The 15,281-nt window shown below is 55.8% G+C and overlaps 2 protein-coding genes across 2 annotated transcripts; one reads left to right on the top strand and one right to left on the bottom strand.

The window, feature by feature from the left end:
* Window positions 1-6,946: 6,946 nt before the first annotated feature.
* On the top strand, window positions 6,947-9,665 carry ACO1O0_008868 (transcription factor domain-containing protein; the record flags this gene model as incomplete). Its single annotated transcript, XM_083198223.1, has 2 exons — window positions 6,947-7,919; window positions 7,972-9,665. 2 exons carry the CDS (start codon window positions 6,947-6,949, stop codon window positions 9,663-9,665), a joined length of 2,667 nt encoding a protein of 888 aa, XP_083045958.1.
* A 4,393-nt stretch (window positions 9,666-14,058) lies between these two features.
* Window positions 14,059-15,141, bottom strand: DUG3 (glutamine amidotransferase subunit DUG3; the record flags this gene model as incomplete). Its single annotated transcript, XM_083198224.1, has 3 exons — window positions 14,059-14,859; window positions 14,933-15,028; window positions 15,127-15,141. 3 exons carry the CDS (start codon window positions 15,139-15,141, stop codon window positions 14,059-14,061), a joined length of 912 nt encoding a protein of 303 aa, XP_083045959.1.
* Between the last annotated feature and the right edge of the window lie 140 nt (window positions 15,142-15,281).

Here is a 15,281-nt window from a genome sequence, read left to right on the forward strand (position 1 = left end):
ACCGCAATCGCGGCTCTTCGGGAGAGCGAATCCACCTCCTCCTCAGCGGCTGCATCATGAAATATAGCGTTATCGCTCGCGTTCCGCACGTCATGACCACAGGATCAATTCAAAAAGTCCACCGGCTGCTTTGATCTGGCCTGTGCGAGTACGGATCCCATTACCGTTGTTAACTTAACTGTGGGTTGCATACCTAGATAGTCGTAGCATCTGTTCCTGACAAAGGCCAAGGGGAGTCGAGGGCAATCAGGCCCATGGCCAATAACGCGCTGGCGCCAGGCGAACAAGGTTGTCGGCGAGCAGGGCCAAGGGTTTCTCTGCGGGGCCGATGCGGGATGTGAGGCGGCATGAGAGCTCACTGGTCAACCATAAAGGCCCAGCATGTTCAACCTCCGGAGCTAACCCTGCTTCAGAGGGGATTTTTGCAGACTGCGAGGCGCGGGTGGGGGAGGCACTCCGTCTTGGTTGGCCGCCGAGCAAGCCAAGCCAGCCTAGCCAGCCAATCCATCCCAGTTCACTCTCTGTTCCATGCGTTCTTCGGTCCTTCTAGCGCTAGGCGGTGATGGCTGCTGCTGGGCGGCGGGACTGACATGGCTGGCCAACTGGCTCACCAAGGCCGTTTGGCGCCTTGGTGTGACGGGCGATGCTGATGTATTAGAACATCGCAGGAAAAGTCGCACACTGGTCGGGTTGAAGACGGGCAGTCATACTCCAACTCAAGGCCGAGGTTGAGGATGTTTGCTTCCCGTGGAGACGACGGACTCGTGATAAGTCGTTATCTCGTACTCGTAGAATACGACATGCGCAATTGTATATCAATATCTTCGCCAGTTCTCCCATTGGCCTCCACCATCACAGCCCAAGTATTATCCTGGAAACACAAACGGTGAGAGTCGGCGTTTAAAACTGCAATCCGCCAGCAGTCTCTTACAACCGGCATTCGTGCTGACAGGAACTCGTTGAGCACTGCAAGGTGGCATGTGATTCTGCCGCTCACTGCAGCTTGATGGAGATGGGAATGAACGGGTGGCGTTTTTTATAGTGCTCCATCGTCATCTTGTCGGTTGTCGTGGCGCCACCCCCTTCGCTGCTGCGGTGTTGCGTGCTCAGCGCTTCGACAAATGCCACTTCTCGACTTTTGGCATCAACAATCACGCACATCACGAAGTGAGATGCTGTTCCTGCGGCAAGTCCATCGGCCCCCACCTTAGCTCTGTCGAGTGTCGACACCTTCCTGGTGGGCAGAACCCTGATCGACATGAGCTGCTGACAGGCACAGATGGTCGTCCCCCGTCCCCAAACCTCCGACTGAGGGGAAGTGGGCTGTTTGGCCGACAGCATGCCGCCAACACACCAATGACCACTGACAGAGCCGAATCGCCGACGACGGAGCCCCGGTATTGAGACGATCCCTTCCCAGACGGCTTTGCATCAGCTGCGATCCCTGAGGGGCGATGAGACCACCACTGTCGGGAACGGCCGACAGGCACATTAATAGTGACAAACCGGCTCTGGGATCAACGTTTAGCATGAACGTTCTCGTTTCTACTGGTCGGGGGAATTTCCCTTTGTGAAGCACCTAATATGATCCTAACCCCCGCGTGCCTCAAGATGGACGGACAGCGGAAATGAAAGTTCGACTTGCCACAGGGTGAGCAGAACTTCCAGAAAGTGGCTGTCGAGTTTCTCAAGTTGTGACGGAGATGCGCGAGACAAGCTTCAACCTCGGGCCCCTAGGGCTAAAGAGGTTAACTGGGCTAGTTGGCAAGACAAGGGTCTCGGACAAGTACGGAGTGCGGATACGCCGTCACCACAAGCTAATAAAGGCTGGGACTGCATGTTTATTAGCTTGCTGAGTATGTAATAGCAGCGGTCGACTGAGAAACTGCACAAAAGGTCGTGATAAGTGTACTCGTAGTATGTAAGCAGGCCTATTCGTGGGCCGCCTAGAAGTGGTGGCAGCGGCAGGGATATGGGTTGCTGCAAAACGTCGCTATGACCACTTCTTAGTGGCAGCTCTGCAGGCCAGCAACCGCCGCATCATGGCCGCATGGGGCCTATGCGAGCTTCGAGTGCGAGAGTTGAGTTAAGCAGACTGTAATATGAACGCCACCAGATGACGAGTTGGTCGGGGGTGCGCAACCCACCTGTTGACGCCGCTGACAATTTCTTCAGCCAGCACCCCCAAAGATTCCGAGTTGGCAGTCGTCTGACTGCTGGGAGAGGCAGAGGAACTGTACAGTTGGGGTCAAATGTCTCAGAGATGCTCAGCCCGGAGTTGCGGCAGAAGTCAGCTCCGAGTCTCCGACAAAGTGAAATTTTGCTGTTGGTGGCCGAATATTGCGTGTTAGTCGGCATAGGGTGGTACCGCCATGACGGCAGTGGTAGTAAGATTACTCGCAGGTTGTAGCTGGTCTGGTTGATGTGTGTTGACTCGTGAGATCCTTGCGCGGGCACCGCCACAACGGTCAGCCAGTGTCACTTGGTCTGGGCGTGCCTTGAATGATGTAAGTGATAGATGTCTTAGGCTAAACTGGGCCTGGTGGTCGGTCCGGTGGCAGGATTCAAGAATGGGGGTTTCACCTTGTTGATCAAGGTTGGTGAATCGGAATGGCAACTTCCAGGTTTCCAGGCTTCCAGCCGTCCGAGGCTTGTCTCAAGCATGGGGGGACAGTGTACGAGTAAGGCTGATCGCACCTGACGTACCTGGAAAAGAACCTCGGTTTCGGAAAGTTCTAAGCTCGCTTACAGATACAGGGGGTAAGAACGACGAGCGTTAGTGGACTCTGCGATAGAGCCCTGGTCTGTTGCTTGTTTGGCCGCAAAGCAACGCCGAGTGCAGCATGGTTGTCATCTCGCGATCACTGATCATAGGGGGGACAGCATGCGGCAATCTGGTGGAAGTCTGCATGGAACGTTTGGAAGCGTGGTGGTGCCGGCCAGGGGTTTTAGGCCAGTGCAGCACTGTAGTCTAATACACTACTGCAGAACAGAGAAACTGGGGGTTTGCTAGTGCCTGTGAGACATTGAGACCCTTTGCTGTCCCCCAAAGTTAGGGACGACTATGGCCCTGTCGACTATTAAATCGCGGCAGTTGTTTTTGGGTGGATATGAGCGCCCAGCCACTATTCGCTCGCACAGTTGCCGTATTTGGTGAAAGGTAAAACGAGGGTTGGCTTTACGTTGTGGCGTTGTGGGAACCGCTGCTGTTAGAGATGTCGCCGCTGTCGATCAGGGCGGCTGGGGGCCTTGTTGGTACAAGGTGCCTCGAGAAGCAAGCCACCAAGTGTATGTGCACACAAAACGTCCTACGAGGAATACAAATCCCTCTCATCACGTCATGTGATTTGAGAGACTCTAGGAAGATGCTTGACTAGGGGCAAGCTCTGAAAGTCTCCGGCCATCGAACAGAGCCACCAGAGAACGGAAAACTTCGTTTCTCCAGGATCCAAACATAGCACACAGAGGCGCCAAGGGGGTCGGGCGATGGGGACCCGCAAGGGAAAATCGCATCTCAGATAAGGCACGACGCCGAGGAATGATTGCCGGCGCTTGGATTCCATCCGTGTAAGTCATACGAAGGGACCGACGGTGAGCGGGGGCCAGATGGTATGTGCGTATCCGTACGGAGTAGTACTACTGCGTCAGAGAATCGTGGCAAAACTCCACCATCTGACTCATCCTGGTCATTTCTCGCGCTTGTGTGAAGAAAAGCGATAAATTGAGTTACCAGCGTTAAATACTGCAACGATTGGTCCATGCTGCCTGGAGAGCGGTCATCTGGCTGGAGCTCTGAGCTGAGAGAGCGATCGGACAACGTGGGGCGGCCACGGCTCGCCCCTAGGGCCCCAGAACTGTGGAATTGTCGTTCCACCGTCCCCGTGTGTTCGCACGCGGAGCTGCCATGTGCCACGCTGCGAAATGATCAATGGCCACACTATTTGTGGCCTGAGCGCTGCTCTGATGACATCGAGCTCAAGTATCTGCTGATGGCAATTGGCTTATTACTGGACAGCTTACAGGTTCCTGTGCATCGTACATAGAGGGGCGTCCAAGTGTCCAAGTGCCTTTGACCAGAAGTAGCTCTGGGGAACAGATCAATGCAACCCTGGCCGAATCCGTTCCTGGCTTAGGAGGCAGTGATCGAGCTCCCGGCCTCACATGTCAAAAGTAGGACGGCTTAGTAGGTATTGGCAGAGGCTTGATTCCATGGAAACGTGCGTTTCGAGGTAGACAAGCCGAGCACGGCGCGCCCCCGGGCGTGTGGGCATAAAGGCTGCGATCAATGCACGTCGTCTGCAGCTCAACTTCAACATGCAGAGCGCTGTGGTGGGTTTGCAAAAGAACCTGATCTCCACCCCTCGATGGCGACTGGGATCAGGCTGGGGCGTTGGGCTAACAGGCGGCAAGGGACCAAGGGTAAGGGGACAGATGGGAAGCGAGCAATGGGGCATCGAGCCCGGTGTCCACTGAACAAGCACTGCGAATGTGGTGCCGTGCGGGTGTGTGTGTGTGTACTATGTATGTGTATCTGTTCGTCTGTCCGTCTGTCCGTCTGTGGGCTATTACGTGCGACTGAACGTGTGGCTCAATGGCTGTCGAAGCGCGCATTGTCGCGCCAGGAACCGCTTGGCAACTGGAGATCCCAGGTCAGCGCCGGCGGAACAGGAGCAGCCCACGCTGACTGTATATCGTCCATGTCAGTAACTGACTATACGGCCAGGCCGGTTGCTTACTACTACTACGTAGTATTGCTGGCGCCATTCCTCCCAGGCGCCAGTGAGCCTTATGTATTAGTATAGTGCAAATGGATCGCATCCGTTGCAAGGGATGAAATATTTACGTGGAGGATCAGAACGGACCAGGGAATTTTGCCGGCGGTGTCCCCGAAGCTCCGTTGCGCCTTGCGGAGGCCCCGCCGAGTTGTCAGGCCCCAAAAAAGGGTCCTTGGAGGATCCAAAAAGCGGTGCTGCGTCTCAATACGAGTCCGAGTCCTCCGTCGGTGTAAAGGTAGATGGAGGACAGCTTCATATCAATGATGACAGCCGAGAGCTGGGGGGCGTTGGCTGTCTCGGTATTCGATACCGCCCCCAATCGGCCCCAGGTTCGCACCCTGCACCGCATACAGCAAACTTTCGGCAGTGGCAACGAATGAAAGCCGCGTTTTGCTGGCGGATGTTCTTCTTAGCTCGGGGTCTCTACGATGGCGGTTTCTGTCGTATCACCTGGATGTCATCAAGACGATCGTTCTTGCCTCGCCTGTTGGTACTTACTCTGTCGGACCGGCGCTATTGACGGTTGTTGGCATTGAGGGAAAGAGTGACCGCCGTGGACTCGGTCTTCCAGCTCACGGTTGATCCAATAAACGTTCCAAACAAGTCACGTTGATCACGGTGTTTCGCCCGTGTGCCGAAACGCAGGCCTCAGTCGCTGGCAGGCAAATGAACGGGTCAGTCGAGGAGTTGGCGACGGACGACTCACGAGTGGTAGTTGAACGTCTCAAACGCCGGGCTTGCTGGGCCTTGCTAGGCCCTGGTGGTGCCCTGTTGTTGCCCTGCTGGGCTCGTCACGCACCAAAACACTTGTACGAATCGGGAGACGCAGCGGCTCCAGGTCGCCCAGCAAGCCAATTCCAGCCACCATCAAGCCACCCTCCTCTCCACCAACGGCCACTCTCCCCTCCCATTTGCCATCTGACCACTCTGACCACTCTGCCCGTTCTGCCCGTGTTGCTCCCGTGGCCACCAACTGGCAAAACCCCTCCGTAGCGTCGCTGTCTGCTGACTTCTCAACTGTTCTGGGGCGCTCGTCCGCCTCTCGTAAGCTCGTCGTACCTGGCAGCGATAGCGCCTCTGCAAATGTCCCTTCCAGCGCCACCCCGCACCAAGCCCCAGCCTCCCTTCTCTTGGGCTTCTCGAAAATGCGGCTATTAGAGCACCAGGCGAGGGACAGGCCACTCGAAGGGCGGCGCCGAGCGACGACACTCTCGCCAGTGCAGAGCCATGTCATCATCATCGCCCTGTTTGCCGTGATGGGTTACTCCAGCCCGGCGAAGGACGACCCTCTGGCTGGCCCCTGGTCTTGCAGGCTTGCAGCGTCAGAGCCATGAGGCTCCGTGAGGTGGGCGACGACTCAACGAGGTGGGCAACGAGGGTTCGAGGGGCTCAAAGACGACAAAGTCCAAAAGTCGCCCTCGGGCCTGTTGACGGCGCAAAGCAGGGGTCCCCTGCACCGCGACGAGACGGAGCGAGACCCTCTTTCTGTGCTCTTCTGTCTGCAGTGTCTGCACTGCTGCAGGCCGATGGTCCCGCTGATCTCCTCCGACTTGAACTTCTGCTCCACTGCTCCAGCAGACGCCAGCAGACCAGCACGCACTCCTTCGGCTGAGGCGACTCCTCAGGTGCTGGGATAATCACTTGGCCCACTCCCCACCCTTGTCTGTTTCCACCCCTTGTCTGGTCTTCACCACCGCCGTTATCTCCAACATCACTTGCTCTGTCAGAGGCCACCGACCACCCCCACTGGCTTGAGATGGTGGATTGAAGGATCCCTACCAATGGACGGTACGTACCATACGTACTCCGCTCTCTCCAATGCCTATCAGTATGGGCCTCTCTCCAGCTGCTCCCACCGAGTTCCATATGCATATATACATTGTCCTCCAACGTTGTCCCGCTTGCCTTGGTCTACACAGTATATAGCTCTCCCGCCTCGTCACTCCCACCTTCCACCATCTCTTGCATATTACTTTATACTTTCATTCCATCGTGTTGCTTCTGTTCAGCTTGTAATATATCAAGCATCCAAGTTTGTGGAAACGGCAACATCTTGACTGCATATACTCGAGAGGATACTGCCGGCTCCTGCATCTCGTACTACCTTGGTGGACCAGAGACACTACGAAGCTCCGACTTCCCGAGACGCCTACCAGGCACCCTCCTCCGCCATGACGGCCTCCATTGCCCAACAGACCGTCCAGGTCAAAGACTCTGCCGCTGCCCGCAAGCGCAGAAGACGCGCGCCTGCCGGTGGCGCCTCCGACGACTGCTTCACCTGCACCAAGCGCAACGTCAAGTGCGATCGCCGCCGCCCATACTGCTCCCAGTGCCTCGAGGTCAGCAATGAGTGCTCAGGATACAAGACCCAGCTCACCTGGGGTGTCGGTGTTGCCAGCCGCGGCAAGCTTCGCGGCCTTTCCCTCCCAATCGCCAAGGCACCTCCCGTCTCCCGCGAACCCAAGAAGGCATCGACCGGTCGTTCCAGAGCCAACAGCGCGGCAGTCACGGGTGCTCACAGCCACGCCCGCCATCACAGCCCCAACTCTCTGCAGTGGCCGGATCGCGAAGACACACGGGGACATGGTGCGGCGCCGCAGGCGTCCAGGGGCCCCATTGATATCCCCTCCGTGTCACAACCTCCTTCCGGGCCTTCGACGCCATATGGCATGCCCGCGTACGAATATCTGACCATTTCACATCCTGAAAACACTCCCTCCATGCCCCACGCCAGCTGGGGAAGCATGGGATACTCTCACGGCCCCATGGGTCACTCTCCCGATGGTCACGGTCGATTTTCCAAGTTCCCCCTGGATCTCGTCACCGACGGCCTCTCGTCGTCTGTCAGCTCGGTCAACAGCGAAGTCGAGTACATGTCGCCCATGAGCCAGTCTTATCCCCGAGAGGAGATGCCTTTCGTCAACAGCCCGCCTCTCATGTACGAAAACTACAGTGCCCACCAGCACTCCCCCGTTCCCCAAAGCCCTCCCTCCAGCATTACCATTGACCATTCCCGCGCCCCCACCTCGTGCCCCGGCCTCGTCTACACCCCTTCGGACCACGGCTCGACCCTCACTTCGCATCACCTGGACGTCTTTGAGTCTCAAATCGGCCCTAAAATGATGCGAGACTGCGACAGCCTCAGTGAGCATCATCCGGCTCCCTGCATCGCCTACACCTTCTAATTTGCCAGCAGATGTCCCTGATGTTGATGCCTTTGGCAATGGACGCGGCTCCTCCGGCTCCGCGTGGACTTCTGCTCAGCAGCAACAGCCCCAGCAGCCTCAACATCAGCCGGAAGAGCAGTTGTTGTCGCCTACATCTGAACACTCCCTTCCTCAATGGCCCACCGAGACCCAGACCACTCAAGTCAGCCAGGACCTGGTGTCTCGGATGCCCTTCTTCATGGACTACTACAACAATACCGTCTGCCCGTCGATGGTGTATATCGACGGCCCGAGCAACCCTTTCCGCGAGAACATTATGCAGCTGGCCAGTGGAAGCCCCAGCCTGCAGCATGCCATCTGTGCTCTGGCGGCATGCAATCTCAGGATGAAGAGGAAGCTCAGCCTTGGCCAGGACATTCATGAGTTATCTGCGAAGCTGCTGGCCGAGAAGCAGGCCGCGGAATCCGTGGCCGACACCCAAATCGAAGATCAGGCACTTTCAGAGGAGTATCAGCACCGGAACTTGGCGGTTCATCTGCTTAACCAACAACTCAACGACCCTGCCAAGTCGAGCCACGACTCGGTGCTCGCCACAATCCTGCTGCTCTGCCACTGCCGCATGGTGGAATCTGGCATTGCCAAGTTCCAAACCCAGTTTGCTGGAGTCAAGAAGATCTTGTCGATGAGACGGTCTCAGCAGATGGCACCTGCCACCGAACCCTCTTGGATGGAAGGACTTTTCACGCACTTTGACGCCATCTCAGCCAGCATCAATGACCGCGAGGCTCAGCTGTCGGGGTTCAATGATCCGCTCTCAGACAGTCCCGTGCTGCCCGCCGGCGCCGAGAACCTCATGGGCTGTGACCGCGACCTCTTCAAGACGATTGGCAAGCTGGGGCGCCTGAACCTGCTGTCTCAACATCGGCCGGTTCAGACCCCAGCTACGCCACCTGAAGAGCTGGCGCGGTCTCACTCACCATTCGGCATGCCCATGGGCCACGGACACAGAGGCAGCATTAGTTCTGCTACCAGCCAGCCCGCCGGTGGAGACATGTACAACCTTCCTCCGGGTCCCCGATTCGATGGCAATGGCTTTGGGTCAACACTTGACGAGGAGGATGTGATGGCGTCGATGGCGCGCTCAACCGGCTCATACGATGCGCAGCGATCTGCGTTCTGGAAGGACTGGAAGGAGATCCGGCTTGCGCTGCAGAACTGGCAGTTCGATTCATCGGCCGTCGCGGCCAACCTGCCTGGCTCGCCTAGCCCGGCTCAGGTGCGCGACCTCGGTTCGCTTTCCGAGGCATTCCGATACGCAGCCCTTCTCTACACGGAACGCCTGGCCAGCCCGACGCTCCCCTCGAGCCACTCCAACTTCCAGAACCTGGTCAGCCAGGTCGTGTACTACGCGACCAGCCTAGAGACGGGCAGCGCCGCCGAGAAGTTCCTCCTCTGGCCGCTGTTTGTGGCCGGGTCGGAGTGCGTCAATGAGCTGCAGCAGACGATGGTGCGGACCAAGTGCCGGGAGATGATGTCCCGCTCGGGGTACATGAACAACCTGTCGGCCCTGGATGTCTTGGAGAAGCTGTGGGCGACGGAGCTCAGGGAGTCGGAGGCCAGGACCCCGGGGACCAGGCTGCATATTGCTGGTCGACGAAGCCCCTTCAACTGGGCCAAGTGCATTGGCGGCGCCGGGGTGGATGTGGAATGGATCATGTTTTGATTTTGCAGCAATGGGGGTTACTGACTACATGGACAATCAATGAGGGATGAGGGACGAAGGAAAAACCTGTATATATATTATGCGCCTGGGTGTATGATGTGTACTATATCATGTGGTTGGGTTTTTTTTGGGGGGGGGAGGGGGGCCTCTTCTACGATGATGGGATGATGAGAGCAGGCGTCTTGGGCTATACCTTTGGGTTTGGGTTTTTGTCAAGGCATTACTGGGGAGCATTATGGAATTGACACGAATTTGATTCTCCAAACAATTGCAACTGTCGTTGATCTGTGATGGCTTGTACCGCGCACCATGTCAGCCTCGCCAGGTATTATTACACACATATCGCCCATGCTGGTACTAACTAGTCGTACCTTGGCTGTTAGTTGACGCCGGGTTCGAAAGCCTCCGGGTGAATGCCGGCCGAAATGCAGTAGGGCATGCCGTGGCAATGGCCCGAGTAGCACGCCGGAGGAATATTGGCCTGGTCATGATGTAGTATTATTACGAGCTCGCACGGCGTCGCTCATCACTCAGGCCGTCTGCCTGTTCTGCCTGTTCGCGTCCCCCCTGCACTGCACGACTCCTTCGCGCACACCCACCCCTACGCCCCCTCCACGCCTATGAATTGCACGGGGTTGGGCGACGAAACACGCTGGGGACCACACGTATTGCACAGAAAGTGCAGTATTATAAGCTGTGCAAAAAGGGTGCAGATCGGCCCGGCCCACGGCGGAACGAAGAGGGCGCACGGCTCAGGAAGCATTGGTAGTAGGTAGGTACTTGTAGCATGACGGGGCGCGATGTGGCCTGGACGTAACTGAACGGCTCGGCAAATGCATTACGAGGAGGGTTGAGCTTATCTGAGGGTCTTCCCGACACACGGTCCGCCCGGACGAAGAACGAGATAAGAGCCTAAAAATAAAAAAGAGACATGACAATTGGGAAAATCAAGATAGATCTGCCGGGGGGGTCCCCAGTCTCCGGAGCCGACGGATGAGACACACGGCCTTTGACAAGCGGAACGGGCGACGGGCTGAAATGGGTTCGTCCGGCACTCCGGTGGTCAACAAGCAGATGGGCGTAACCGTGTAAGTGTGTGAATGAGGGGCGAGCAAGAATGTCCCACGCGAATCCTTCTTCCAGCGTCACACACCCCCTCTGGATCCCCCCCTCTCTCTCAGCCCCTCATGCCCCTCGTGGGGGTGTGAATGTGGACTCGGCCCGGGAAGATCGGGCAGTCTGCAAAGCTGTTCTAAATGTAGCCATCGAGATTACTGGATCGGGGTTGAAAAGAAACGTTGTAAAAGGTGGTAGTGTAAGGTGTTCCCATCGTCGGATATTGCCGCCACTTTGGGGTGTGGGACTCTGACATTGAAAGAGGGGGGAGGAGGAGGGAGGATTGGACCCTGACCTGCGCCCCAACTGTCGTTGCAACTCCAATACCTAATACATACTACACCTAGACACCCCTTCTTCTTGCTCGGGAAAAGGATCGCTCCGTGGATCGCCAGGGGCGAGTGCTGGCGCCGGACGGCTGTTCCTGGAGGGGATAGCTTGCGGAGGTGCCCAGTATTACATCCTCCTGCTGGTAGTATATAGGCCTTCATTGCAACCCTGTAATACCGGCAGTATATTCATGCATAGTAGTACCTACATGGCCGTGTTGCATCCAGCTCCCGATCCGCATGTCAATTCGTGCTAGGCGGGCTTGGCTTTGCCAGGACGTTGAAAATATGCAGCAGTCTGCCTTACGCCCCTCCAGTGATGTAGTGAACTCGGCGACCATCCCCCCCGTCACCATATGCATGCAGGTATATTGAAACCAAAAAGATTCAGCCCTAACTCGGACTGACATCCACGCCGGGGCTGCCATGGCCCATGGTGGTGCTATTTTTAAAAGGAGGCTCCAGCTCAGTATAAGTTGCACATGTGGGAGGATAGCTTGCTAGACCGAGCAACCGGGCCAATGGGCCCATGCTATGCTCCCTGCGTCCTCAACTGCAGGAACAGCGCTCCCAAGCCCTGTCAAAGGCAATGACAGGTTGGCTACGGCAGAGTATTCTCACCTGTCACGGCCTGTCCATAATGCTTGGTGGTAAGCTGACAGCGGGGGCTGAGGATGAGGCTGCCAGCTGGAAAGAGGCTAAGGAGCCACATGGGGGGTGGGTAACTATGAATGAAGAAATCAAAGGGTGGAATTATCCTTGGAAATGTATCTGGGGCCCTCCTTGAGGCTTCAAACCCCCGGGCTCTTTTAAGAGGGGGGGGGTTGGACATTGGTAGTGGCTGTACTAGTAGAAGAAGACAAGTTGGCCGCCACTGGCTGAAGGATCACAAGGTCCAAAGGGTAGAACGAATGTCAATTATAATACAATGCAAGGACTGACATCCTGCTGGGCTAAACCCTCCCCTCGTTTCTTGGGGGGGGATTTCAGGAACCAGTCATCGTACCAAGTAGGTAGTAGTTATTTGACTATATCGTGATCGCCACTAAATCCCGTCAAGCGATTAGCCCAAAGAGAGAGAAAAAGGCGAGACATTGGGGAACTGCTCGTACAGATATATATATACAGATGGGATAAAATATAGGTAATACATAATACAATAGTCACATATGATACACGCGGATATACGTAGGAATATATATATATATATATATCACATCAAATACGCGCGAATGTATATCCAAATATGCACACAATTGCATATATTATTATGGTGGTATCTCTTGGGGTTTTTGCTAACCGCTTGGCTGTCCCCAACGACAACCGCGCTGTGACTACCAAGAACTATTCATGTTTGTACAAGATTTATTCAGATCGGACGACACTTCCGGCGTATCGTCGTCCTCCATATTGAGGTCCTGATCCGCGTTGCCTTCCGTGCCCTCGACGTCGCCAGCGCCCTTTTCGTCGGGCCTGGATCACTCTGTCTCGAGTATCCGGCTTAGCCTCGTTGGAAAGGGGCACCGGCTGTCTGTGGCGACAGTCAAGGCCTACGGCTTTCTCGCCAGCCCGCTCTTGAAAAGACGCAGCCTATAGTCCCTCGATACAGCCCCGGACCGGATTGCAAAAACGACTCGACAAACCCCAGCGTCCAATCTTTCACATACCGGGTCTCCGACCTTATGGCGTGGTGTGTCGCCAGAATGCGGTCGCTCCTCCAATACCCCCTACCGCGCATGCTGTCCATTATATGAGGCTTAACGGCCGGATCCATGCTCTTGTTTTCGATGACCGAGTCCCTCCCGTCTTCCCAGCTCCCATTCAGCCAGAACCAGCTCCGCTTCAACATCGCTATGCGGCACTCCTCACAGGACCACATGTACTGCGTGTGCAGCAGAAGCCTTTGTCGTGTCCTTTGGGCATGTTCCATTACAGCCCTGTTGGGTGCAGAGCAGCCGAGTATAATGTGAGTGGCCACATTGGAGAGATGCTGAAGGAGGGAGAAACAACAAACCATACTGCTTGGTTATGAAAGGACGGTGCGTGCCTTCCGAAGATTTCTGGTATAAGACGGAGCTAACGCTTCAAGAAGAGTGGTTCGACGGTTTGTATAGCACCAGAACATTGTAATCTTTGGACATGCTTGTGTACTGGTGTCTAGTGGAGCTAATATAGCCCTCTAAATATAATTTGAGCGCCATGGTTTATCAATTATAGCGTGGAGAACTGAACAGATCGCATTGTTCGGCCTAAAACGACCTGGATAAAAATTCGCATTCCTTTACATGAGGGTATTCCGTACACGCCATACGCTTTGCCTTCCAACTTTCTTGAAATGCAGACGCAAATGCAGACGCCATAAACTGCCCCATATCAAACAAAGACTTCTGGTAGTAGTGTACAGGTCGGCTAGGCCGGGTTCAGGGGGGACAAATTCCCTGTTCTGCGTGTATCGGCGCTGGGGAAGAACTGAGACAGCGTATTCCGAACGCCCGGTAGGGCGTGGTCGTATTTAAGATAGCCATGTTTACCCCACGTGGAGGCTTGGCTGGAGGCATGGTGAGATCGTCTCACCTACGCTGGTGGCGCCTTGGGCGCAGATGTATTAGGTGGTTGATGGGTCGCATGGACAGCAGTGACTTCTCTGCGCGATTGTGGCGTCAAAGAGCGCCGAACAAGGTCCGGACTTAGACTTCGATTCCCGGTGGCGCAGCCCATGAATTTCTTAAAGCTATCATGCCCACAGGCGCCATCAATGGCAGGGCTGGCTGATCCGCTGGTAGGGACCTTCTCGTTTGATACCAACCCTTTGGCCTGGACAAATGCACTAGAGCGGACATGGTATGGGTCCCGCTCGTAGTACTTGTCAAGAATCGGGTGCATCATGACCGTCTGCCGATGGATAGTCAGGATAGAGTTTGTAGGTACATTCACCCAGTTCTCTGTGCTCATGTTAGTGGGTTATGATCACGTGTAACAGTCAGTAGACAGGGCCCAAACTTGCCTCTCTCAAAGGTCAAGGGTTCGCTAGCCACGAGAACGACGTCGGCCCCCTTGTCTTTACGCTCCATCTGGTACCGTCGATCGTCTGGCGACGCCGTCTTGGTCACCCATTGTGTGCCTGATGAGTAGTATAGGCTGGCAGCCTCGTCCTTGGAACTGCTGATATATCTGGTGCAGATGACGCTGTGGCCATCTGTAACGGCAAAATTGAGCAGACTCCGCGTGTCGACGTCTTCGCTCTGGATAATGTTGTCGGGAATCGCGTCTATCAACTCGTTGATTTGGGCAATGGTCTTCTCAATGGCCTTGCGTAGGACCGTGGGTCCGAAGCCGTTCTCGGGGCACGAGCTCGGGTCATGGCCTAGACGCTCGAGAGTATCAAGGAACAAGGCGAATGCCCACTCGCTGTCGGTTCCGCCCTTGACGCCCAGGAACCACTTGTCCGCAAGTCGATCGCCCAAGCGACGCTTGATGTACTTCCAGCCCCCAAGTCCGCCATTGTGCATCCACATAAGCGACCCATGGGTGAACGGATGGCAGTTGTCTTCGGCGAGGGAGCCTTCGGTCGTGGCGCGGACGTGGGCAAAGATGAGGCGGGACGCGGTCTTGGACGCGATGCGGTGAAGGTTGGTGCAGTTCCACGCGGGGATGGTAGAAGTGAAGAGACACGGGGTGGGTCCTAGCTTGGGATCGGTATAAAATCCTATTCCAAAGCCATCGGCGTTGTTCTGGCCTCGTCGCGTATCCTGTACCGGGCAAGATATCGTGGTCAGATAAAGTGCTACCAAGGACTCATCAGATAGGTGACGGGGAACTTACGAGGCGCAATCGTGAGTCGAAGGACTGCTTGAGGATCGAATGGGTTGGATCGAGGATAAGTTTGGATAGGAGGATCTCGTCGCTGCCCTTGTAGACCTAGAAGACAGATGTGCGTTAGCTGTGTGCTCGTGATGCCAGCGCAATTGGCCGTCTCCGGAGTTCGGAGCGGTGGGAGAAGGACAGTGGCAACTCACCAGGAAGCGGCACATGATGCTGTCAAGACGAGCAAGGTATTGGAGCGAGTGTGCCAATTGTCAACAGCAAGCCACTCTATCGTATGAGCGCAGGAACAGAATTGGAGATGGGAATATGGGAGAATCCTAGAGAATGAAGGGGCAAGAAATGGGAT

This window comes from Amphichorda felina (genome assembly GCF_050947745.1).
Source record: "Amphichorda felina strain 45539 chromosome Unknown scaffold_9, whole genome shotgun sequence".
Lineage (NCBI taxonomy): Eukaryota > Fungi > Ascomycota > Sordariomycetes > Hypocreales > Bionectriaceae > Amphichorda > Amphichorda felina.